The sequence below is a fragment of the Phascolarctos cinereus genome, unplaced genomic scaffold (assembly GCF_003287225.1).
Source record: "Phascolarctos cinereus isolate Bilbo 61053 unplaced genomic scaffold, phaCin_HiC Scaffold_5;HRSCAF=322, whole genome shotgun sequence".
Lineage (NCBI taxonomy): Eukaryota > Metazoa > Chordata > Mammalia > Diprotodontia > Phascolarctidae > Phascolarctos > Phascolarctos cinereus.
The window spans coordinates 471,323,071-471,348,789 of record NW_027555958.1 but is presented as its reverse complement, the minus strand read 5'-3'; the positions used below and the strand labels follow the sequence as shown (position 1 = coordinate 471,348,789).

Here is a 25,719-nt window from a genome sequence, read left to right as displayed (position 1 = left end):
TCTGGATAAATAGATTTGGGAATCATCAACATAGAGATGGTAATTGAATCTGTGGGAACTGATGAAATCAGCAAATCAAATAATATAGAGGGGGAGGAGAAGAATGCTCAGGACAGAGATTTGGGAGACACCTACTGTTAGTGTGCATGACCTTTCTGAAGATCCAGCAAAGGAAACTGAAAAGCAATGCCCAGACATGTAGGAGGATAATGAGAGAGCAGTGTCTTGAAAACCTAGAGAGAGAAGTGATTAACAGCGCCAAAGACAGCAGGTTATTAGATGTGGCAGTTAAGAGGTCATTAGGAGAACTTTGGAGAGAGCAGTTTTAGTTGAATGGTGGGTCTGGGAGCCAGACAGCAGAGAATCAAGAAGAGAGTGAGAGGAGAAGTGGAGACGCTGAATGTGGATGTCCTTCTCAAGGAGGTTAGCCACAAAAAGGAAGAAAGATGGGAGAACAACTAGTGGGGAATGGATGGAGCAAGTGAGGGTTTTTTGAGGATGATGGAGGCATGGATACTTTATAGGTGGTAGGGAAGTAGACAGGGAAAGATTGGAGGTTAGTGCTATAGAGTAGGGACAATGGAGGGTATAATCTACTGGAGATGGCTGTGATAAAGTTAAAGGCTACTCTGAAAAACGTTAGTGCTTCATCAAAGTTTCATCTTGAATACCTTAAGTCAGAGGTACTCGAAGTCCGGAGCCTGTCAGACTCAAAATAACTTGGGAATGGGAGGATGCAGTGGACCCCTAATCCCCCATCTACCCACAACAGAGTGGTTGAGATCCCCGGTAAGCAGCAAGTAGCTCCCAAGTAATCCCAAATCTGCCATTGTGACATCATTGTTTTTCTTCTTTCAAAGATCTTTGTCCACGGCTGGAATGTCTTATTCTATGATGATTCCTTGTTACAAATTATCTCTCTACAGCACAGGGCAGAAGAGAGCCGGGTGAATCTCTCATCTGACAGTGCAAGTCCCCGTGTCTGCCCCGACACGTCATCCTCTATCAGGTGTGGAAAGGAGAAGCCCTGAATTGGGTTGTGACTCTTTTGGACTCTGACTAGGAAGGACCAGCAACAGAACAAGGCTGGCTTCTGCTTGGTGATGTCACTGTGAACCTCTCTCTGTTGATCTGATCTGATTGGCCTTCCTAAAGTCTAACATCTCTCATTGCTTTGCTGGGTAAAGGCCCTCTGCCACTGCATGGGTAATTCTGTGGCCATCACAACATGCTGCATTGTGTTTCCTTGAGAGCTGCAATTAGCCTATTTTCATCATAAACTCCAATAACCTTGTCCTCTGCAGTAGTCTCTACAGACCTGGGTGTATTGAAGGCTGTGTTTCATATTCAAATTGCCATCAGGTTTAATTTGGGTCATTCCAAAAATACTGGTGGACATGAATGTTTATTCTTAAAGCAGAATCTGCAAACATGCTGAGGTTTTTCATTCTCATTATAGCTCCCACTCCCAGCCTATTTTGGGGTGGTTTCAGCCTATGAATGTGTGTTTATTTTCTCTCCCAAAGCAGAAAAGTGATGTGATGGAAACCAGTATTCTCTGCAGCAGAAAAATGAGGAGTTCTTTTGTCGCCTTCAATGTGCAGCTTTGTGGTGGGGCAGCTAGGTGACACAGTATACCGAGCGCTGGACTTGGACTTAGGAAGACCTGAGTTCCAATGTGGCTTCAGACACTTACTAGCTGTGTGATCCTGGGCAAGTCATTTCCCCTGTTTGTCTCAGTTTCCTCAATTGTGAAAAAACACCTCGCAAAGTTTTTGTGGGTGGGGAATCACACTTAGCACTGTGCTTGGCACATAGCGGGTGATGCATAAATGCTTCCTTCTCACTTCTTACATCTAAGGTTTTAATGATGTTTCTGAATTTCTTTGAGAGCTCATGATTCCTCTACATCCTTATTTAGAAAAGGGTAGAAAGTATTGTACCTTAATGTACATGAAGAATTATTGATCACCTTTGCCCTGGGGCCTCCAGAGTTAAGATGTTTTTGGAGACTTGGGATTTCTGTTTGTTCTTATTATTGTCATGTATGTGGGAAGGTCTTGCAGAAGCACAAACTACATGTAGAAAACAAGATGGCAATTGTAGGCTGAAAATTTATTGAAATGACATTTAATCACATGGTGTAAATGTTGTTCCAAATTCCATTTCCACGCATTTGATAAGGTGCTCATTTACCGACGTGGAGAAAATCACTGATTATAACTTTGGCTTTGAGCCCTTTCTTGTCTATTCTAGGCCCCTTTCAATGCTTCAGACTTGCATTCTAAAGTTGAGGTGATAATACAAGGTGCTTCATAGATCTTAAAGTGAGGCAGAAATATCAGTCATTATTATTCATTTCTCCCTAGACCCTATTCACATCCCAACTGTTAATTTTATGATTAGAATTTCTGGACAACTTTATCTAATTCATAATTTTCTCTTCACTCTGCCACATGACAACAACAGATTTTACGCAGCGTATATGCGTATGTGCATGTGTGCGTGTGTGTGTGCGTGTGTGTGTGTGTCTGTGTCTGTGTGTGTGTGTGTAGAAAACAACTAGCTCCTTATCAATTTCTGTAAATATCTTGCTAATGTGCAATAAGGTTATGTGCTTTCTGGTAATGAATTTACAAAGAGATGGTCTTACCATGATTTTGCTCCAGTCTTGCTCTGGCCAACTTTTCCATCTGTACCCTGGACCTATGTCCTTCCTCCATCATCTGGCCTTTCTTTTTTATCTCTCTCCATCGTCCCTTTCTCTACATTGGTTCCTCCTCTCCTCTTCTCCTTCACTTTAAAGCACATATAATGTTCCTCTATTCTATAAAACCTTTCCATCCACTCACTGACCCCCTCTTCACTGACTATGCTGGGTGCCTCCACTTCCTGGACACACACTCACTACTCAACCACTTGGATACTGTCTTCCATCCTCACTGCTCTGCTGAAAGTGTGCCTTCAAAATTCACCACTGATGTGCTTTTGCTAAAGCCAATGGTCTCATTCCTCACCCTCTTTGATTTCAGTGCAAATAAAAAATTGACACTGTTGTCCTCTCCCTTCCCTCTTTTTGACATGATTTCTTTTGTTGGTTTTTGTCACACAAAACTCTCAGGGCACTTCTTATCTCTCTGATTACTCCTTATTTTTCTTCCTGCCTTCTAAATGAAGGTATTCTCAGAGTTCTATTTTAAGCCTCTTTTCCTCCTTTTTTTTTCTCTATAGCCACAGAATTATAGACTCAGAGGTGTAAGGGACATTTGCAATCATCTGGTTTAACCTTCCAGACAAGTCACTTCACCCTGTTTGCCTCAGTTTCCTCATCTGTAAAATGAGCTGGAGAAGGAAATGGCAAACCACTGCAGAATCTTTGCCAAGATGGGGTTCTGAAGAATCAGACGTGATCATCCAGACTGAAAAACAACTGTACAGTGACAACAAAGTGCAACCTTCTGATTTTACAGATGACAACAGGAGGCAGAATCATAGGTCTAAGGGTGGAAGGGACCTCAGACGTTATCCAACACAATCTCTTCATTTTACAGATGAGGAAACCGAGACACAGGAAGGTGAGGGACTTGTCTAAGGTCACCCAGACAGTAAGCATCAAAGGCAGAATTTGAACCTAGGGCCTTTGGCTGCAGTGACCCACACAGGTAATAAATACATCTCTGGTTGTTGAAAGAACTTGCAGACATGACTGATGAGCCACCGTCTGTAATATCAACTGTGGAAAATGGAAACAATACCAGAAGAGAATTTGCAAACAACAAACTAAAGAATTTAACTTTGAATCCTGGGAATATTCTAGAACAGATCATTAAAGACATGGTTCATGAACATCTGGAAAAGTAAGTGGCGATTATAAAGAGCCCTCAGGATTTCATCAAGAACAGGTTATGCCAGACTGGCCTCATTTTCTGTTTTTGCAGAATTGCTAGTCTGGTATATCAGTAAATGCTGCAGATAGAGTTAAGCTGGATTTTAGCAGAGAATTTGATAAAAATCCTTTATATTGTTATTGTATGGATTGTTGTGGGCTACTTAAAATGGATTTTGAACTGGCTGAACAGCTGTATTCAAAGAGTAATCAGTTATGGACAACATCAGCTTGGTGGGAGTGTCCTGTGGATTGCCGTAGGCATTTGTGCTTGGCCTTGGGTAGCCCAACGTTTTTAGTAAAGACTTGGATTTCAACAGTATACTCATCAGATTTGCATATGACACAAAGCTGGGGAAAATAGCTGAACCAAGCTGAAGAAAATCACAAAAGTGCAAACTAGGTTCACTGCAAAGCATAATCTCAATTGGGCTTTCACCATGTCAAGGCAATCCTTTTAGACCCCCCCCCAAATGATTCTCTATCCCGTTTACAACAAGGCATTTTCCAAACCTTTTCATTACTCCTCAAATCTCTCTTGGTACACTCTTTAGCAACTCTTTCTATTGAGAACTTTGCTTTATATTTTATCAAAAAAAATTGAGGCCATTCACTGAGAACTTTCTCTTCTCCCCTCCTCCTCATCTTCCATCACTTAGATACCTTCTACTACCATCTCCACTCTTTTTTTTTTTTGGCTAGGCAAAGGGGTTAAGTGACTTGCCCAGGGTCACACAGCTAGTAAGTATTATGTGTCTGAGGCTGGATTTGAACTCAGGTCCTCCTGACTCCAGGGCTGATGCTCTATCCACTGCGCCACCTAGCTTCCCCCACCATCTCCGCTCTTGTCTCATGTGAAGAGGTGCCCCTTCTTTTTGCCAAGGCAAACCTTTCTACATGTTCAAGAGATCCCATTCCATTCCAAGTGATGCCATCTCTTCCCAGACTGCTTCCTCGGACATCCTCACTCTCTCACTTATTTTCAGTCTGTCCCTGTCTACTGGCTGCTTCTCTACTGCCTACAAACATACCCTGCTCTTCCAACTTCACAAAGCCCTCATTGATCTGTTAACTATTGTCCTATCTCTCTTCTGCCTTTGGTGGCTAATCTCCTCGAGAAGGCCATCTACATTAGATGTCTCCACTTCTCCTCTCCCTCTCTTCTTAATTCTCTGCAATCTGGCTTCCAGCCCCACCACTCAGTTAAAACTGCTCTCTCCAAAGTTCTCCTAAATGATCCAAATCTAATGGCCTTTTATTAATCCTCATCCTCCACCTTTTGGTGTTCTTTGACACTGTTAATCACTTTCTCCTTGATACTACCCTGTCTCTAGGTTTTCGAGACATTGCTCCCTCCTCATTATCCTCTAACAGGTCTGGGCATTCCTTCTCAGTTTCCTTTGCTGGATCTTAATAAAGGTCATGCCCACTCACAGTGGGCGTCTCTCAAGGCTCTGTCCAGGGTGCTCTTTTTCTTTCCCTCTATACTATTTGATTTGGTGAGTTCATTAGTTTCCACATTACTAATGACTGTCTCTATGTTGGTGATTCCCAATTCTATTTATCCAGTCTTAACCTCCAGTCTCACACCCCCAATTCTCTAATGTAAGTCTTAAACTGGATGTCTTGTTGATGTCTTAAACTCAGCATGTCCCAACTGAACTCATTATTTCTCCCCTAAACTCTGCCCTCTTCCCAACTTTCTTATTACTGTCAAGGGCACTACCATCCTTCTCGTCACCCAGTTCACAACCTCGGTGTCATCCTCAAATCTTCTCTCCCTTCCTCCTTACCATCCAATTAGTTATCAAGTTCTGACAATTCCACATGTTCTACAAATTCTATAATTCTACAACATCTCTCATATATGCCCTCTTCTCTCCTTTGATACTGCTGCCACCCTACTGCAGCCACTAAAGTGATTTTCCTAAAGCACAGGTCTGACCATATCACCCCTAACTCAATAAACTCCAGTGTCTCCCAATCACCTCTAGAATCAACATAAAATCCTCTGTTTGTTATTCAAAACCACTGCTAATCTAGCCCCCTCCTATCATTCTATTCTTCTTATGCCTTGCCCCCCACAATGTGCTTTTTGATCTGGTAACACTAGCCCCCTGGCTGTTCCACAGACAAGACCCTCCATCTCTCAGCTCTAAGCATCTTCTGTGGATGTTCTCTGTGCCTTGAATGTTCTCTCTCCTCATCTCTAATTACTGGCTTCCCTAGTTTCCTTTAAGTTCCAACTAAAATCCCACCTTTTGTAGGAAGTCTTTCCAAATCTATCTCAATTCCAGTGCCTTTCCTCAGTTAATTATTTCCTATTTATCCATTACATAGGTTGTTCGTATGTGTTTGCATGCAATCTCCTCCGCTAGATCAGGAGCTCCATGAGGGCAGCAACAGTCTTCTGCCTTTCTTTGTACCCTCTTTGTACCCTCAGCACTTCAATTAGTGCCTGGCACATAAGGTGTTTAAGAGAGTTTAATTGATTAATCAGTCAAGGTCTTTACCACCTCAGGCCTGGACTACTGGACTACTAGTCAGTCTCCTGGCTTCAAGTCCGTCCCCACTCCAGTCCATCATCCACTCAGCTGCCAGAGTTCTCTTCCTAAAGAGCAGGTCTGACCATGTCACCCCTTACTCAACAGACTTCAGTCACTCCTTCTCTCCCCAAATCAAATTCAAAATCCTCTGTTTGGCTTTTTGAAGTCCTTCCTCACTTTCCATTCTTCTTGCACTTTATTCCATTTCATTTACTGACAGATTAGAGTATTGGGTAGAATCTAATAAGATGAAATCCCAAAGAGAGAAATGGAAAGTCTTGTACTGGGGTACCCAAGTCAGCTTCAGAAGTGTAATAAAAAGGGGAGGCATGGCCAGACAGAAGTTTACCTGAAAACAAATTGGAGGTTTTAGTAGAATGAAAGCTCAATCTAAGTTAACAGAGTGATGTGGAAACTCTAAAAGTGAATGCAGTCTTGGCCTGCATGAAGAGAGCCATGGCTTCGAGAAACATAGAGGTGAAAACTCCAGTGTATTCTGCCCTGGTCAGAAGAGAGCTAGAATATTATGTTTGGTTCTAGATATTACAAGAAGGAAATTGATAAGCTACAGAGTTTCCAGACATGGGTGACCAGGATGGCAAAGGACTTTGAGCACATGTCACATGAGGGTAGATTGAAGGAACTGGGGAAGTTTAGCCTGAAGGAGAGAAGACTCAACTCTTTTCCGATATTTAAAAGGCTGTCATGTATAGGAGGAATTAGATCTGCTCAGTTGGCCCATCAGGCTTCAGAACCAGGAGCAAGGACTAGAGGCTGAAAAGAGACAAATGGAGTTTTCATGTCAGGTAAAGCTTGCTGACAACTAGTACTGGCCCAAAGTGGAAGGGGCCACCTGAAGATGGGAGGAGCTCCTTGTTCTTGGAGGTCTCCCAGGACAGGCTGGGTGGCTACATGTCACACATCTTACAGTGGGGATTCCTTTCAGGTTGGGGTTGGGCTATAGGAACCCCGAGGGCCTTTCTAATTCTAAAATGCTGCGATTCACTGAAAGGCAGAGCCAGTACTTGAACCCAGGTCTTCTTTGGATCTCCAGCACTTAGCAGTGTCTTGTATACAGTAGGCACTTAATAAATACTTGGTGACTTGACCTGCTTTCCTGTAAATGGTTTACTGATGTGTTTAAAAATCCATGTAATTTCTCAGTGACAAAGGAATAAAACCCCTCCTCTATGACAAAGAAATGCAATTAAACAAAAGAAATCAATATACGTGCCACACCTCATTGTCCACCTTTTGCCCACATCTGCACATCGAGTTCCTTCACTTCTGCTGGGAGGCCCAGAGCACTCCTCACTGCCATTTCTCTGAAATCCGGATCAGTCACTGCACTAACTAGAATTTTCAGGGCTCTATCTACCAAACTGGGATCTTAGTGCTTGTTTTTCCCTCTAAATCAGACTGCCTCACTCATCCCTGGTGATCCCATTCATGGCCACGGCTTTAGTTAACTTCCAAGAACAGAGCATCTGATTTCATATTTATGTTCCTAAATCCCAGTCCCTCAATGTAAACTGCCTGCTAGACATCATCCCAGGATGTCCCCCCAACACTCTGAGATCAATAGGACCTAAAAGGACTCTTCTCTATAACCCAGACCATTCTTTTAAGTCTTCTCTTTGTAGTGACCACAGCCCCGTTCAATTCTGTGGTCACCTGTGATGCAGTTAGCTGCTGGCTTATAAAGCAATGTCAAGATGTTCTCTTGGTGCTGGAGACTGCTGTTTAACAAAGACATAGGAGAGCAGATCCTTTGATGGTCAACAGTCGATAAGCATTTATTGTACGCCTACTGGGTGTCAGGCACCGTGCTAAGCCTTGGGCATACAAATATGAAAAAAGAGACAGTTTCTGCCCTCAAAGGAAGCTGAAAAGGGAAAGGACAGGGAGGTGGCAGGAAGTAGGGCTACGATGGAGAAGTCAGCAGCCAGGTGAGAAATGAGAGGTCTGAGCTCCCTCCTTAAATGGAGGTTTGGAGTTCTGTCCCCACCCTTCAATCAGTAGAGCCGAGGGTGAGGAGGTAGAGTCCCAAGGCTGCCAGGATCTTCCAGGATGAGGTTATCCCAAGAATGAGCTTCCTTGGGCATGGGGGAGAAATGAGACAGAGAAGTCCCAGAGCAAAGCAGCTGGGTGAAAAATGAGAAGTATCAAGTATGTGAAGAACAGGGTGCCAGCAAAAGTAGTGTTGCATGTGGAGTGATTGAACTGATTGAGGAGTCTGAGTCAGAGGGAAAGAAAGATAGTCACAGGGAGCATGTGAGTGGGGAGCCCAAGTGGTGGATCCAATCTAAGGAGAGTGAGGATCTATTTGGGTTTGGCACTGGATGGTCTGGGTGTCAAAACATGTTGGACCGGGAGTGACCTCTGCTTTGTGAAAGCATGGAGAGAATGAGTAAGTCCTCAGGCTAGGGGAACTGGCATGCCTTAGTGAGGTTCTAAGCCCTGAGAGGAGGCAGCTCTGAGCTTCAGTGCCCTCCCGTGCAGTAATGGGACTATTTGGGGAGCAATGCAGAGACAGCCCCCCAGGTAACAGATCTAAATGGCACAATTCTAAATTCCCGACAGTGGCTACATTCAGTGAAAAAATAGAGAACCCAGTAGGGCGTGTGTAGGATAAGAATGTTGGTGATCAGTGAGAGTGGGTCTCTTTGTCACCAACATAAAAGCTCAGTCATTTTTTATTCCTTCTTCTCTGTCCTAACCAACATCTAACCAACTTCCAAATTGCTATTTGTCCCCCTTCCATTTTTATTTCCATTGTCCTAGTTCAGACCTTTGTTACTTCTTACTAGAACTACTGATATAGTAGCTTACCAGGGATCGTTACCTTCAGTCTTTCTTTATGCCACTTAACCTCTAATCATTAGCAAAACAGCTTTTCTTAATGCATAGTTCCAAATAATAACAGAGCAACATGTTTTTATATTATAGTCCCATTTTCCCCTCAATGGTCCTCCACTGTCTATAGCTTCGTTAGGCTGACATTCAAGCTCCTCCATGATCTAGCTTCAGCCTACCCATCTGGCCTTTACACAATTGCCCCTTACATTCTTTCTATTGCAGTCAACTTGGACTCCTTGATTTCCCTCAAACTCATTGCCCTTTCCCCTCCTCTATGTCTCTTGCTCACACAATTCCCTATTTCTAGAATGCTCTTTCCCTGATTCTGTTCGCTCACTGACCTGTCCACACATTTATATGTATATAGGCATATATGGAGATGTATATATGCTTTAGAATATAATCTCCTTGAGGGCAGAGACTGTCACTTTGGTCTTTTTCTATGCCCAGTACTTAGCACAGTGCCTACCTAGCATAGAGTAGGCAGTTTAAACATATCTGTTGAGTGGTCTACTGTCTGGTAACTTGTAAACTCTGAGAACAGAACTCTGATTCATCCTTGTCTTCCCAGTGTACATTGTCTTGTACACAGCCTGCCATGAATCATTTTTTGTCGAATTTAAATGACTTCCAATTTCTGCCTTTAATTGACAATACCTCAAAACATTTAGAAGAATCTCATGACTGTTCAGACTCAGACTAAACTCCAAAGACTACATTTGGGCTCCAGATTCAGCATGCCTTTAGATGACCAGATTGAGAGGCTTTTAGTTTCCAGGTCAGAAGGTCCTAAATAGAAGCCAATCTGCCAAAAGCACATGTAATTCAGAAAGGGTATGAGACTGTTCTGATGACACCCCCCCCACCCAAAAAATATAGCAGATTGGTAGAATGTGATAAACACTAATAAACATTTAGAAACCTGACAATTTTTGATAATAAACCACTTTCATCCCCAAAGTAGAACTCTAACGACATCTAGAATCCTCACTCTGAGATCATAGCTGACATCTCCTGGGAACAGCTTTAAAGGATCACGAGTCATTATGATGGGTGCTTGTGTTTGGGTGCTTGTACTTGGACCCCAGTTTCTCCCTAGCCTCAGAAACACTGTCCCTGACAGTTTCTCCCCAGCCCAAGGACCCTGCGCTTAGCAATTACTCATGAGTGGGCCCCCGCAAGACCCATATCTCTCCCCCTGGTGCCGTTCCAAACAGCACCTGAAGGATTTATTAGTGTAAACTGGCTTTGCACTGGGTCATAAAGACATTCTTACCCCCGACTATACTATTCTACCGCCCTACCACATTATCTACATCCTGGGCTCCTCATTAACTGTATTCTAGACTTAAGACATATGTATACTCCCTACATCCATCTTGTCAAACAAGATGTTGATTGGTGGCAGACTGGACAACTCTCAGTTACCCTGAACTCTGGTTGACTTAGTGATGTAGCAGGCCTAAAACCACACCTCCATGTGGCCCCCCTTGTGGGATTTTCCTAGTGAACACTGGGTAAGACGCCTGCGCAGTAGGTACGAGAAGTGCATGTTCTTTTAAGAACTGACCACTCCTTAACCACTCCCTAGTCCCACCCTGAATCCCCTAGTTAGCATATTTGGCACATGTTTTATTGTATTTTACCCTATATAAACTTTACCTGTACCTCTCTAAGGTTGCAGGATCCTTTAAGAATCCTTGCCTGCTGAAAAGTGTAACAATAAACTTTGCCACCTTGGCTTAAAGAATGCTTGAATCTGTGAATTCATTCCAGATGACCCATGTACTTCGGTCTTTGAGGGGTCACAACCTCTCAACCTCTTACACTGCAACAATTACAAATGGGGGAAGCCATGTTTGCCAAGCCCCCAAGGACTCTAGACACCCCAAAGGAAGCCAGGCTGTCCTTTAGCCCTTCCTGCCCACTCCTCTCTTCTTTACCAACAGTGATACTATAGATGTTCTTTCTTTCAGGAAAACAAAACAAAACAAAATTGAATAGGAATAGAAAGACTTGATCATTAAAGTACCTGCTGGTGGAAGGTGCTTAATGAAAGATTCATAGAATCTGAATACCTGATGGGGCATGGTGGATGGAGCACTGGACTTGGAGTCAGGAATACCGGAGTGTAAATCCTGCCCCAGACACTTATTATCTGTGAGACACGGCTAGTCACTTAACCTCTGCCTCAGTTTCCCCATCTGTAAAATGAGGATAATAATAGCACCTGCCTTCCAGGGTTGTTGTGAGGATCAGATGAAATAATATATGTGAAGCACGTTGTGAAGCAATATGTATTTGTTAACTCTTCTGATGTGCAAAAACTGTCACAGCTAAACTCACAATAACAAATTATGAACATGGAGGATAATAACTTGGCATGTAGGTCTCTAAAAGAATTTTAGTTTTTGCCAAAACTGGGTTCCTGAAAAAGAGTCAAAAGAAAACATGTCTGACATTTTTCTCTCTTTCCTGAATATTTAGGCAATCTATGATTGGGTACTTCTGTTAACCTGGAGGGACCATGTCAAATATCTTAGATTTCCTTTGGGACTTAGAGGCCAATTAGTGCATTTGAGAATCCCTTGGGTAACATGCCCATCGAGAGGCTGCCCCAGCTTCCCAGGGAGGCCCCCAGTGTGGGGAAGCCCCACCTCATGAGCTAGCCCACACTATGTGAGAGCAACCCAAGGGAAGTGCGAGGCTCCCTGTTATCTACAGGGCATTCAGAGCCCTTTCCAAACCCGACCCTTCCTTCATTCCCAGGTTCTCACTTTTCAAGAACCCCAACTTCCAATACACAGCCACACTGGCTTCTTTATTATTTCTCCCACATGTCAGCCCATCTCCCATTTCCACATCTACATACTGGCTGTCCTCTATTCCTGTAACGAGCCTCACTTTACCTTTCCTTTTTTAGCTTATTTGGCTTTCTTCAATACTCAGTTTGAATCCCACAGGGCTTAAGAGGCCTTTCTTATCTTTCCTAGCAGCTAGTGACACCCCTCTAAAATTTTTGTTGCTGTTCACCCTATTTGGGGTTTTCTTGGTACAGATAGTGGAGTGGTTTGCCATTTCCTTCTCCAGCTCAGTTTATAGATGAGGAAACTGAGGCAAACAGAGTGAAGTGACTTGCCCAGGGTCACACAGGCAGGATTTGAACTCAGTGCTGTTGACTTCAGTAAGTGTCTGAGGTCAGATTTGAACTTACAAAGAGGAGTGCCTGTTTAAAACTAGGCAAAACCATAGCGGTCTTCTGGAACAACTCTTCATTTTACTGATTAGTAACCTGTGTCTCAGAGAGGTTGAGTTACTTCCTCAAGGTTACCCAGGGGGCAGTAGCAGAGCCGGCATCTGGATCTGGGCCCTCTTCCCCCCACTCCCAGCTCTCTATCTGTTATTGTTGTGTTGATTAATATGGCGGTGGCTGATTAACGTCCATGTTGGATAATCTAGATGAGAGACTAAGCTGCTGGTTTCTTATACATACTTTCTCTAGTATCATGAAAACCAGGATTTTAGTAAGGAGGACTGCAGGCTTTAAACTGACTCCTTTACTCAGCAAATGAAGTTAGCAGGTGCTGAGATGACAAAGAAGGATCATGGGAGTCCTTTCTCTCTCTATGTTTTCCTTCTTATTAGAGAAATCAGATCACCGGAAGGTAGGCAGCACTGCAGATAGAATGCTGGGCCTAGAGTCAAGATCAATGAGCTCAAATCTGCCTCAGATAATTATAGTTGTGTGATCTTGGGCAAGTCACTTGACCTCAGTTTCCTCAACTGTAAAACTAGGATAGTAATAGCATCTCCCTCTCAGGATTGTCATGAGGATCAGATGAGTTCACATTTGTAAAATGCTTACTTAGCACAGTGCCTGGCACATAGTAGGTACTTAAGAAATGCTGTTATTTATTCATCATGAAGTAAAGTGAATAGAAAGGAATATTTGGAAACAGTTTTGTTTCACAAGACAAGAGAGACAGTGTAGAGCAGTGGATAGAGAGGTAACCTTGGCCCTGGGACTCTGAATGCCTCACTTCATTGTTTAGAGAGAGCCCTCAGGCTATAAGCTGCAGAACCATTGCCAGTACACAGAGGTAGAGAAATCACAGCTTCCCCCCGTACCCCCAAACAAATACCACACACAAAAACAAAAAAAAGAAACAACTATTTGTTCATACTTCACGGAGGCATCACAAGTTCCACGTGATCTGTTAGGTTAAACAAAATTCATGCAATTTTGAGGTAAATTGAGTAAAACTTTTGACTCATTAAAATGAGAAATTAACAAATGAAATTAATATCAAAGTTATCTGGGAAGGGGCAGAGCTGCCAAAGTTGTTATGCCTCAACAGTGTGCAGTTAATATGTTCCTAATTTTAGCTGAGATGTAAAATTTTGAAGGATTTCAAATCCCTTTCTATATGTTATCTACTAGTGAGCCCTTAATGACAGTTGATAGTGATTTTATGCGTTCTCCTGGGATAGCCTGTTGGCTGGTAGCTGAGCCTGTCTTGTCTGAGGACCAGCCACAAAGTTTAGGGGTGTTCCGTTATTATCAAGTTAGGCACCAGGGAGTTCATTCATTATTATTTTTTAGTTACAGCAACTCCAGAAGACCTTCTCCTAAGGCATATAGGGGCTGAAATCTACATTGGTAAAAGGAATGCCCATGCCAGTGAAATCTCAGATTCTTGAAATGTTGAATTAAATTCCATTTGATGCCTCTTTCTGTAGAAATGGGCTCTTTTTGCAACCTTTCATAATTTAGAATGAAGAGACTGACAGTTAATAAGATAATATTTGCAAAATGATTTGTAATTCTCAGAAAAGGCAGACCTTTTAAAATATATGCTACTGTCATGATCATTAAATTATAGGAAAAACAATCCTTGCTGTCTTGCTCTCTCTTGCTTTTTGGTGGATATATTTCAAATCCACCTAGGCATCTTTCGCTTCCTGCCTTTTAGTAAATAGTTTTGTAAAACTTCCAGAGGTCACTTTAAATTCTCTTGGGAATTCAGTGGTATTATACCTGCCCAACTGGGGCATAGGCTGATCTATGGAAAATTACCTGTAGGCTTAACAGTTGGTATATGAAGAGGTCCCCAGTTTGAACTTTCCAGACAGTTACAGACATTTTGACTTTTACATGTTTTTTTTTTTAATGTTTCAGATGTTTTCAGATGTTTTTGCTCTCCTCATGGCATCATTTCTGTGGCCACCAACACTAAGAATCTTATATCAGGAGATGGGCTCATACGAGTATGATTAACTTAAAAATAAATGCTCTGGGGACACACTCTAGGTGTATGCTGGGTGGCTTTTGATTCACTCATTAACATTCTGCATCTCAAATGCCCAAAGATTTGTTCTTCTGTAAGGTTAGCAAAAAGCAGAAGGTGTGCATGAGTTCTAGGCTTGGGCTTTTAGTAACCATGGTTCCTAAACCTGATTGGCATCCAGGCAAGAGAGGAAACCCTGAGCACTTTAAATAATTACAGTTTTTCTCCACATTAACTTTGTGGAATGAATTCACATTTCAGGAAGTGAATCTGACAGAGTACTATAATTAAGTACTGGGACACATTTAGGGCCGACTACACTATATTCATCAATACTGTATTGATTCTAAGCTAAATCATTTTTTCCCTCTGATGAGAAATTATAAATAGAGATCAGAAGTTCCCAGGAAATTGATACTCTGAACAGTTCGTGACCCTAAAGCCACATCTGTTATGAGAAACCGTGAAGTCTGCATTGGAACATTCTCTTACTTTTCTTGTTGATTGTTCTGGGAAACATTTTCAGGAGCTGTTTTTCAGCTTTCCCGATTCAGTGGGGCCCAGAGCTTGACAGCCTCTCAAATGACAAGGGGCAGCGAGGGGACACCAACTAAGTCTCACACTTGATCCAGTATGTGTGCTTCGCACACCTGAAAGCAGTCTAGAAACGGATGTCATAGACGAGGATGACCATTATTAGAAGACTGAAAATAAAATTGTGGCTAAAACTTGTGTTTAGTTATGTCAAGTTGGTAGGGCAGCCAGGTGACACAGTAGACAGGGCACTGAACCTGGAGAAAGGAAGACTCATCTTCCTGAGATCAAATCTGCCCTCAGACACTTACTAGCTGTGTGACTCTGGGCAAGTCGCTTCATCTTTTTTCTATGTTTCCTCATTGGTAAAATGAGTTGGAGAAAGAAATGGTAAACCACTCCTGTGTCTTTGCTAACAAAACCCCCAGTGGGGTCATGGAGAAACAGACACAATGGAAAAATGACTGAATAACAAGAAGAAAATACCAAGAAGTTGGTAATATTTCTTCATGGAAACTACTGACTTGTGCTTGGGAAAGACAGCAGTTGAATGCCACTAACAAAGGAACTTCCATTGGTGTCCAAGACAGCTATTGGATGGCCATCACTTCTCTACAGCTTTCACAAAGTAGAGAAAACTCCAATAACAGGCACTGATCACCAGAGAGTGAGTGTTTTAGAGTCAATGTTCTCTATGAGAACTAGACCCACCAGAAGCCTTTGGACACACACAATTGGAGGTGGCACATCCAAAATAACTTGAGACTCGAGAGAAGGCTAGTAAATGGGAGGGTACCTGGGGAGAGCAGACGAGAGAGGAGGGTGGGAGAGAGACAGACTGAGAGACGCAGGGAGATGGAGCTGCGTGTGGTGCAGGCAGTACCAGAGCATTTGTGATGTATATGTAAAAGGCCAATGACTATGACATAGACCCCATGCTTGGTGATGTTTGAGAGGGTCATATTGGCCTATCAGTTTGTACTTTTAACTCTTAGAACACAAAGATGATATGGAGACTTATAACTTGTATGACTCTTGGCTGAGAGATCAGCAAAAGGAGGCCTGATGCCCAGTTATGTCCTTCACTCAGAAGAACTCAAGAGGGGGCCCTGGAGAAAACTATCAGGAACTCCAGCCAGGTGATGGAGTCCTGTGAGAATCTTGGTTTCCAGGTAAGACACAAGATAAAAGAGGGATGGAGAATCATGCCCTTAGCCGAAAGATGAGGCAATCTCTCTCAGCCCCCCAGATAGCTCCAGACAACAGTGAATCCCTTGCAAAGACCCATCATCACAAACACCTATGGCCTTCTCTCTTCTTAAGTCTCTCCCCACTCCCTTTAGTGGAGGACCTCAACTCATCCTTGACTGAGAAAACAGAGACAATTGGCCTTGAGCTCCTTCTTCTCCTCTTACCTCAAAAACCCTGGACTTCATCTCTCCCCCTCTCCTTCATTACTCTAGGCTCTGAAAGTGATGGTCATCCTCCTTGCCAGTGCTGACCCCCTGTGTCTTCCCTTGATCGGATTCCCATCTGTGGCCTTCACAGTCATGTGCCCTTTCTAATATTCAGACTCTTCCTACTTGCTGTGTCCTTCACTGTTGCCTACAAACATGTCCAGGTCTCCTCCATTTTAAAAATATACCCACATGACCCTATCATCTCTTCAAGCTATTATTCCTTTCCCCCTGAAATTACATTGTATTTATATGATAAGTATTTAGTTTTCACATCTATGTACACAGATTATTTCCCCTAATAGAAGGTAAGGTCCTTGAGGGCAGGGATTGTTTGCTTTTTAAATTTGCATCTCTAGAGCTTAGCATAGTACCTGACACATGGAAGATTGAAGTGGGTAGGATTCCCGGGTGATCAATAAAACAAAAGTGATGGGAAGCTGTCCGAGAAGGCTCCAAAATGGGCTATCCTGTCATTGCAAATGGATTCAATGGCAGACGTATTGGCCCTCCTAGAAAACTAACGACTCATATGATCATTAAATACAAGTGCTCTAACTGAGCTCATAAATAAGAGGAATAATAAATCTAAGCAATAAGAATGTTAGCCATTCTGGACAGTCTTCCAAGCATTTGTTGATGGATTTTTTCAGTGAACGATTTTTGAGGGGTTCTATTATAGACATACAAGTCCAAATTCTCTAAGGTTTTCTCTGTGGGGTGGTGGTTTGGAGAAAGTTCATCTTTCTTAAATACTTCCTTCAAAACTAACCTTTGAGGAAATTAAAATATTACCCCTCTCCCCTCATCTCTGTTTTACAAGAAAAGAAGCAGAAAGAAAAAACTATTTGGCCAAAATCAGACACTTAATAAGTGACAGGGCCAGTTCTTGGACTCTGTTGAGGTCTTGCACTGATGGGTTTGAGGATTTAGGTCAGGCTGGGTTGTTCCTGTTCATGTCCATTATCTAAGAGCCACCTAGGTCAGAACATAGGCTCTCCAACCTCTCCCAGGTGCTGTCTGTCCCTTGAGAAGATGAAGGATTTTCAACAAACCTTGAAAGATAACTGGGAAGCGAGGAGACAACTCTGGGGGACTCCTCCCAGTTACCGTTCCCATGAGAAAAATTATTGTTGATACTTGGATTTTTCCACTCTGGGTTCTGTTCCCATGAATGGGGTATAAAAACCCTAGTCCTCAGATCAATAAACGGAACTGGTTCTGGACCTGTTACCCACCTGGCCCGCGTATCTCTTTATCTCTCTCATACTCACCAGAAAATAAACACTGTCAGGGACACAGGTGCCTGCGACAAGACTCAGGTCTTCTCCACATACAATCAATGAATGCTCTTTTCACCATAATGTATCAGCTTTTATTAGAAAACAACTGATTTGCCTGAATCATTCATTTTTCAATCAGTTGTTTTGACATGTAGTTCTAACTTAGATATCAATTTTTCCATGTTTATAAGTTAAGTTTAAAACTTATTTTGTCACTCATTTCCAAAATTCATAAATTAGTGAATTGTAAACTCTATAATGGCAGTGGCTACTTTATCTAAATATTGTACCTTCTCCAATACTGACAACGATATACAATATAGGCATACAATCCATATTTGTTAACATTAATAATGTTAGAGGCACCTGTTGCATACAGTAGGTACTGAAATATTAAATTTAATATCATGTTGAAGTAAGTTGAATTGAATGAAAGAAGTTACCAAAATTATTTTTAATTCAGTACAAAGTGAATGAATGAAATGCCTTATGCTTTTACATTTCATTTTAGTGACCTGTAAAATGTTGTATGATTAACTCATTATTCACAAATGGTTTTTTTCCTATTGTTTAGGAGATTGTGATTGTGTTATAATAAAATGCTATATACAGATACAGGAAGCTTTGGGGAGGGGGTAGGTACTCTGAATCATCTTGTTCAGCACCAAATGCAAGAAACATTTTCTTTTGGCTTAGTTTTCTTCTTGGCAACAAAACAGCTATCCATAATTAATAGATTATATTTAAATGAGTCTTGAAATTTGAAAAGCATTATTTATTAGACTGGTTAAGCACCATATTGTTACTTGTATTGTTTTTTAATTTGTGGCAATTCATTCTGAAAGAATGAGGAGTAGAGTGATAGAAAGCTAGCCTAGGAACTGCTGATGGATTTCTAGTCACGCACACCATCTATTTATGACCCTCCCCTTGGTCCTTGCAGAATTCTATGAAGACTGGACCACATGAAAAAATGAGGGGAGTGCTATGGGAGAAGATGGGATCAATTAGGGATCACAAATATTCTGCTTTAATTTGAGGTCTTGGAAAGGGCATCCATGAAGCTAGATAAGGGTTGACCTCCTCCCAGCCCTTTGGAGATGAGATGCTTAGATACAGAAGAGATCAATTCTGATTCAGTAACTACTGTGGGCATCATATCACTGAGAGAGCAGGCTAATTGGTTGTTGTTTTTCTATGCTGTGCTTCCTAATTAAGGGCCTGGAGAACAGATGGTGCAGGTGGGGACAATGGCCCTGAAAATGACCAACGATGTGGCCATCACAGTGACATGGATTGTCACCCTCCCAGGCACACATGATAATGACAAACACCCCCGCTTTCCTGGTTAGTTTCTGAAAGTGAAACTGGCCACTTGTGCCCTCCAAATAGATAACTCTGTTATGTTAGAAACACAGTGGTCAGTTCGGCTGGTTCGATATGGCCATTTTCATTTCATTACCAAAAAAAATTCTTCTGATGTATTAGGTCCAAATGCTTTCTAAAAGAATGATAACTAGTGTATGGGGTGGATGCTCTTAACCAGCCACTGCTCCATGCATTCAGAGCTGTGATGGGTTATGATTATGCTTCCTTTCTCCATCTTATATTAGGCTTTTTGCTGTCAATGAGGAAAGTGCTTTGTTCGTTTTAACCAATTAGTTAGCAGGAATGTATTAAGTGCCTACTATGTGCCAGGCACTGTGCTAAGTGTCAGGAGCATAAAGAAAGGCAAAAACATGGTCCCTCCTCTCATGGAGTTCCCTTCTAATGGAGTGGGGTTGAGGCAACATGCCCAAAACTAGGGACAAAACATACAAACTAGAGGGCAAGGCATGAGCAGCTGGGGGCTCAGAGAAGGCCCCCTGCCCAAGTGGATTAAGCTAAGGCTTGAAGGAAGTAAGAGATGGAGGTGAGGAGGAAGAGCATTGCAGGTGTCTTACCATCTAGGCAGCCAGTGCAAATGTAGTCAGGAGCTTGGAGTATCCCTGGATAAAGTTCAAGGGTAGGGCTCACTCCTCACCCCACCCCAACTTAAAAGTAATTACCTCTTTAGGTAAGAACACTACTTGACTGAAGCAATCATAACTATGCATGAATACAACCAGTGAGCAAGGCCTGGACACCTCAATGCCATTCAGGTGCCTAAGGATCTCTATTCCTAGGGGGTGAGAGATGTGGTCACACTGAGGATCTGGCAGATGAGAGGAGAGAGTTGAGACATTGAGCTGGGTTAGAAAGAATTAGGGTACCAGAGGCAACCAAGCAGAGGAGAAAGAGAGAGTAAGACTGAGCAGCAACTAAGAAGAAAGGGAAGAAGGAAGGTGGTGGGCCCTGCAGGCATTTTGAAGCAGAAGACTGAGAGTCACCTCACCAGTGGAACCCACCTCCTCCAAGGCTGAGAAATGTTCCAAGAAAAGGTCAGCTTTTTCCTATTGACACTGTAAGATACTAGGCTTGCTTCCACATTGAAACACTTCCTATAACCTGAATATAGCCTCAACTGCAAAGAATCTAGGGGTTAGACAGAAATAAATATAAATGTAAATTAGCATTAAAAGCCAAACTTTGGCCTAAATGTTTAGGGATTTTCTGACCTGGAGGCTCAGACAGGTTTTGATTATATTCCTAATTGATGGGGTATGGGCCCCAGCTGAGACCTTTGCCCCTCACCCCAAAAAGATTTTGAGTCCCATTTGTCTAGGGCCCCAGGAAACCCTTCAACTTTCTTTTACCTCACTCATCTACTTGGTCTCAAAATGTTGCCTGAGGCTATACTCCACTCAACTGGCCTTTCCTTATCTCTTATTCTTCTTCTGATCCACTCTCTCTTCTCTAATGCCTTATCTCCTAGGCCCTATCTCCACGTGAAGCCCTAATGAAGACTAGTCTTTGATACCCTAATGAAGTATCAACCTCTTCCTTCTCTATCTTCCAGTTCTTTGTTACCCTAATGGAGCTTAGCCCTCCATTGGCTATTCTTGGGTGACCCCATTCAACCTCCCAGACATTCCCATTGGAATTCTCCCTAAACTCACCCCAGCTTCAGGATCTTTCTCCCAGCCCTCCTTTGGTCATCCAGAATTACTTGGGTGTATATAAGATCCATCCTGGGCCCCATTTAAATGCTGAAATTTTCTCATGTCCACTTGTCCTTATGGGTGTCACTAATGTTCAGATTCCTTAAGATTCCCAGTATGGTTGATTGTTAATAAAACTTTGTCTTTGGGTGAAAGAGGACTTAGGTTGAATTCATCTAGATGGGACCCATGTGTTGTGGTTTTTGGGGTCCCAGCACCCCTACAAGCTACACCTATTTTCACTAATGTCTTATATAATAACAAATCCCTAAATGTCTTATATAATAACAAATCCCTAAAGCAGCAGAGGACAGAAGCAGCTGGGGACCCCAGGGGTAGGGGGACATTAAATTGCTCCCAAGCTTAGAATGAACCAAGAATTGTGACTGAGTGTTACAGAGGAAGACAAGCTGGCCAGTGTTACTGGATTGTAGAGGGGAGCCAAGGGAAGTAAAGTGTAAGGAGACCAGAAAAGTAGAAAGGGGCTGGTTATGAAGGGCTCTGAAAGCCAAATGGAGGATTTCATTTTTGATCACAGTTGTAATGGGGAGTCACTAGAGTCTACTGAGTAAAGGATAACATGGATGGGGCTGCACTTAAGGAAGCTCTGCCAAGAGGAGTCTAGACTGGAGACAGGGAGGCCAATGAGGAGCTTGGCTATTACAAGAATCCAGGTGGGAGGTGATGAGGACCCCTACAAAGGTAGTAGCTAAAGAGGCCTTATAGCCACTAATCCTCCATTTGTTCAATTTATACTTGTCAGGAGGAGGGGATAATAAACCCACAAGCCTCTATCCAGTCACATCAATGACCCACAGCCAAGATGCAGTGCTCTTTCCCTTTTTCCTTTTTCCTTTTTCCTTTCCTTTTTCCTTTTTCCTTTCCTTTCCTTTCCTTTCCTTTCCTTTCCTTTCCTTTCCTTTCCTTTCCTTTCCTTTCTTTCCTTTCCTCCTTTCCTTTCCTTTCCTTTCCTCCTTTCCTTTCCTTTCCTTTCCTTTCCTTTCCTTTCCTTTCCTTTCCTTTCCTTTCCTTTCCTTTCCTTTCCTTTCCTTTCCTTTCCTTTCCTTTCCTGTCTCCTCTCCCCGCTACTCTCCCCTCTCCTCTCTTCTCCTTTCCCCTTTCCCCTCTCCTCTCCCCTCTCCTCTCCCCTCTCCTATCCTCTCCTTTCCCCTCCTTTCCTTTCCTTTCATCTGTCTTTCTTCTCTCTTTTCTTCTGAACATCATGGAAACGAAGGCTTAGAACCTCATTATTTGATACTTCTTTGAACAAGGCAAAGGTATGTAAGTTGGGCTGATAGATGTCTTCATTACACATATTTTTTGGTTTTTGTCTTACTACTTAATCTAGAAATAACCCCAGGAATAAATATATAAATATATATCCACTGCTATATGTCAGGATAAATAAATTAGGCCATGAAGATGAATATTCATGGTTTCTTATTTTCTAAGTGCTTCTGATTGAAAGGTAGTTAGCTAATAGGAAGGTAGACTAGCAAAAGTGAATTAAGAGGGACCTCTGGAGCCTTGGAATCATCATTCTATGTGAGATTGAAACTTTTGTCTGTGACTAATTCTTCAGTTTCTTCTGCATTATGAATATCTACCTTTAGATTCCTTTTCGCTACCTTCACAGTGGCATAAATTTAGATTCTGGGACCCATAAGTAAAAAAGTCTGGATCCCCAGGCAAGCGTTTCAGAAAGGACCCTTTTTCTATTGCAAAATAAAGACATCTCCCCTGGAGAGTTTCCCATAATGCAAGGCAGGAATTGTTTGTGTAGCATTTGTGCCAATCTTGGATAGGAACTCAGCTCAAAGATGGTGATATGGGTGCGCAGAGAGAACAAGATGTCTGAGGCCTCACAGAGCATTTGACATCTGTGAGAATGAGTTTTACCTGCTGTGCAGACCATTAAATTAAATAAAGCCTTTGTGAAGAAGGCAGGACTTTACAGAAAACATACCTTTTGTACAGTTAAATTTTGCTTCTTTTGTGAAAACAACAACATGGATATATAGTCCATGGAATTAATTCAGCGTATTAAAGAATCACAGTTAAGAAAATTAAATCCCAAATTAGTTCCACATCTCTGGCCCAAAGCCATTAATCTATGGGTCCTTCTACAAATTAATTAAAATTGAGAAAGAAGCAAAGTTTTATTTTTTTTCCCATATCGTGTTCTAACAACCAGCTAGTTTCATCAGTCACATACTACTTACAGTATCAATCAACAATAATGAAAATAAAGACATGTGAGATGCATGTTTACTGTCAGAAAATACATTTTCTTATTGGTAAATGAGTATTTTATATAACCTTTCATCCATTATCTATCCATCTATATATTTTTAAAAGCATTCCTCTTACCTGAAGGATCTTATCACCAGGCTGCAGCAGACTGGATGCTGGCCCATCAGGCTGAACCCTAGTAACAAAGATACCCTATAAGTCAGAAGTAACAGAGGTTAGGATTCTATTACCAAGAACTAGGCTTTAGATATGTTTGCTATTAATTCACACCAAAAACTCAGATTATTATTTTTAACAATAACAAAAAACTTTCAAAAGAATCCACTCATGTTAATTTCAACAATGGGATTATAGGTATCCTTGATGTACAAAGTCACCATCACTAAAATAAAGGACTGAACATGTGTGGGAGAAACTCTTCAAGCTTTCTAAGTGCACAATGGGATTTTTATGAGTTCATCTGATAGCATTTTCTTGGTAAGGTGCAGAGAACTCTATTGTCTTCATTACAAACTCAATCATCTTTCATGTGCTCATACTCTTCCATTCTGTTTTCAATCATTCCATCTACCTGGGAGGTAGCTCCTTCAAGTGACTGTATATTATTAATTCAGTACAACGTCTTAAAAGCTTGAGTGGAAGCTGCATATGCTGATTTATTTCAGTGATTATCTTGTGTTTTGTTGAGATTTCATCTAAATCATTTTCTATTTACACAAAAATTGAAAGCATGTTGACTGAAATATAGATGGTATCTATATGGCAATGAAGTCTCATTAATTCAATCCCTAAATTGGACAAATGGATCAGCTGGTGTTATGTAGACAAACCAAGACATTTACTGACTGAATTTTTTACCTTCCAACTGGCTACTGGAACATTGTGCAGACACAGTCTAAAAGTACAGTGTTTTTCAATATCAACATAATCATATCTGTTCTGTAATTGGCACAACCATTTATTGTCTGCTGTTCTGAAGACAATACATATATTTTAAAGTCTAAGCTTTAATGTATTAATAAATGAATAAACAAGCTATTCTGAATCCCTACACCTGCATTTAGCCCATTTTTATCCCCTAAAATTGGAGTTCTTATTCAAAGTGACGTTGGGTGTTTGCCACAGAAGCTCCCCTTTGGATTTCCTACTGTTATCCTCCATGTGTAAAGACAATATCACTGAAAGTAACTAGGACTATATCACGTTCTAACAACCTGCTAGTTTCATCAGTTACACTGCTAGGTAGCCAATTAATCAAATGAATGTTTGCCTGAAATGTTAGTTTAGTTAGGGTTAGGGTTTAGTTAGGTTAGTTGGGGTTAGTTTACTCAAAATGGCCAATGGATCAGACAACAGTAAGCAGACTGTGTTACTGTTGTCATAAACCCAAGACTTGGGGGAACCCAATAATTCTTTCCTTGCAAGATATGTGTGCAATCAGTCCCAAAGGCAGGGGAAGTTTTCAGGGTCCTTTGCTCTTGGCTGTTCTGCCTCTCTGCTCCAGAGGATGAGTGATATCACTGCCCAAAATATGCTCCCATGTCTTTGATTGCAGCAGCAGGTCAGGCTGTGTGAACATGATCTGTGCTCGCAGCTTATAATTTGAGTTTCAATGGATTTCATCGGCTCACTTGCTTCAGCACATTGGACAGGGGAAGGTGGGGGTCTCCTGTCACAGACATCATTTGTGTATGTCAGGTCTATGGGAGCAGGATTGTAGACAGTAGAACTGTACTGCTCTGGCCTCCTTACTCTTCGGGGCTTTGTTGTTGCTGAGCTGGTCCCTGGAATGGAAATGTGGACATTTTAAGAATCCTGACATGTCCTTGTCAGTGGCAGGTTCATTTGAAAGTGCCACCTAACAGAGTGCACCCCAGCCACTGCCCTGAGGTTGACTCTGAACCTCAGAGGTGACTGCAGTTTCCCAATGGACTTGCTGGCCTCCTTGATAAGGTTTCAGATTTGTGGCACTGCTGAGTTAGCAGGAGCTGACTGCCCTCAACCAGCGTCTGATGAAGATCATAGGTAGACTTAGCCTTTCAAGATGCCAGTGTTTCCCGGAGGACTACAAGCTTAGATTTAAGTTAGTGCCCAAATGTCATCATTGTTGTTGTTCGGGCTGTCTTTAAAAATGACATGAGGTAGACAAAATAAAGAGGACCCAGCCAAGGTGTGGTGGGTGTCCTGGATTGGAAACTCTCTCCATTATCATAGATCAGCAGCTCATCTATAACTTGCAGTCTTAGAGACTTACTCGAGGCATTGAGAGATAAAATGAGTTGTCCAGGGTCACACAACTATTATGTGTCAGAGGCAGGATTTGAATCCAGATCTTCTTGGTTCCAAGGTTGGCCTTCTCTCTACCGCATCATGCTATCTTTGATGGAAGTCTAGACTTAGGTGAATATCAGTGAGAAGAAAGAAAATTGATTTACAAAACTGGATAATCTCATTGTAACATTGGGTGGTAGTTCAAAATATAAATTGACAACAATGCCAAAATACAGAAGAAAATCAGCCGATCACATGAACA

The 25,719-nt window shown here is 42.0% G+C and overlaps 1 protein-coding gene across 1 annotated transcript in view; it reads right to left on the bottom strand.

Moving 5' to 3' along the window:
* Positions 1–25,719, bottom strand: part of LRRC7 (leucine rich repeat containing 7) — a 588,365-nt gene that overhangs the window by 5,200 nt on the left and 557,446 nt on the right. The window contains 1 exon segment of the mRNA XM_020993127.2: positions 23,304–23,378. Coding sequence (XP_020848786.1) covers positions 23,304–23,378 — 75 coding nt within the window.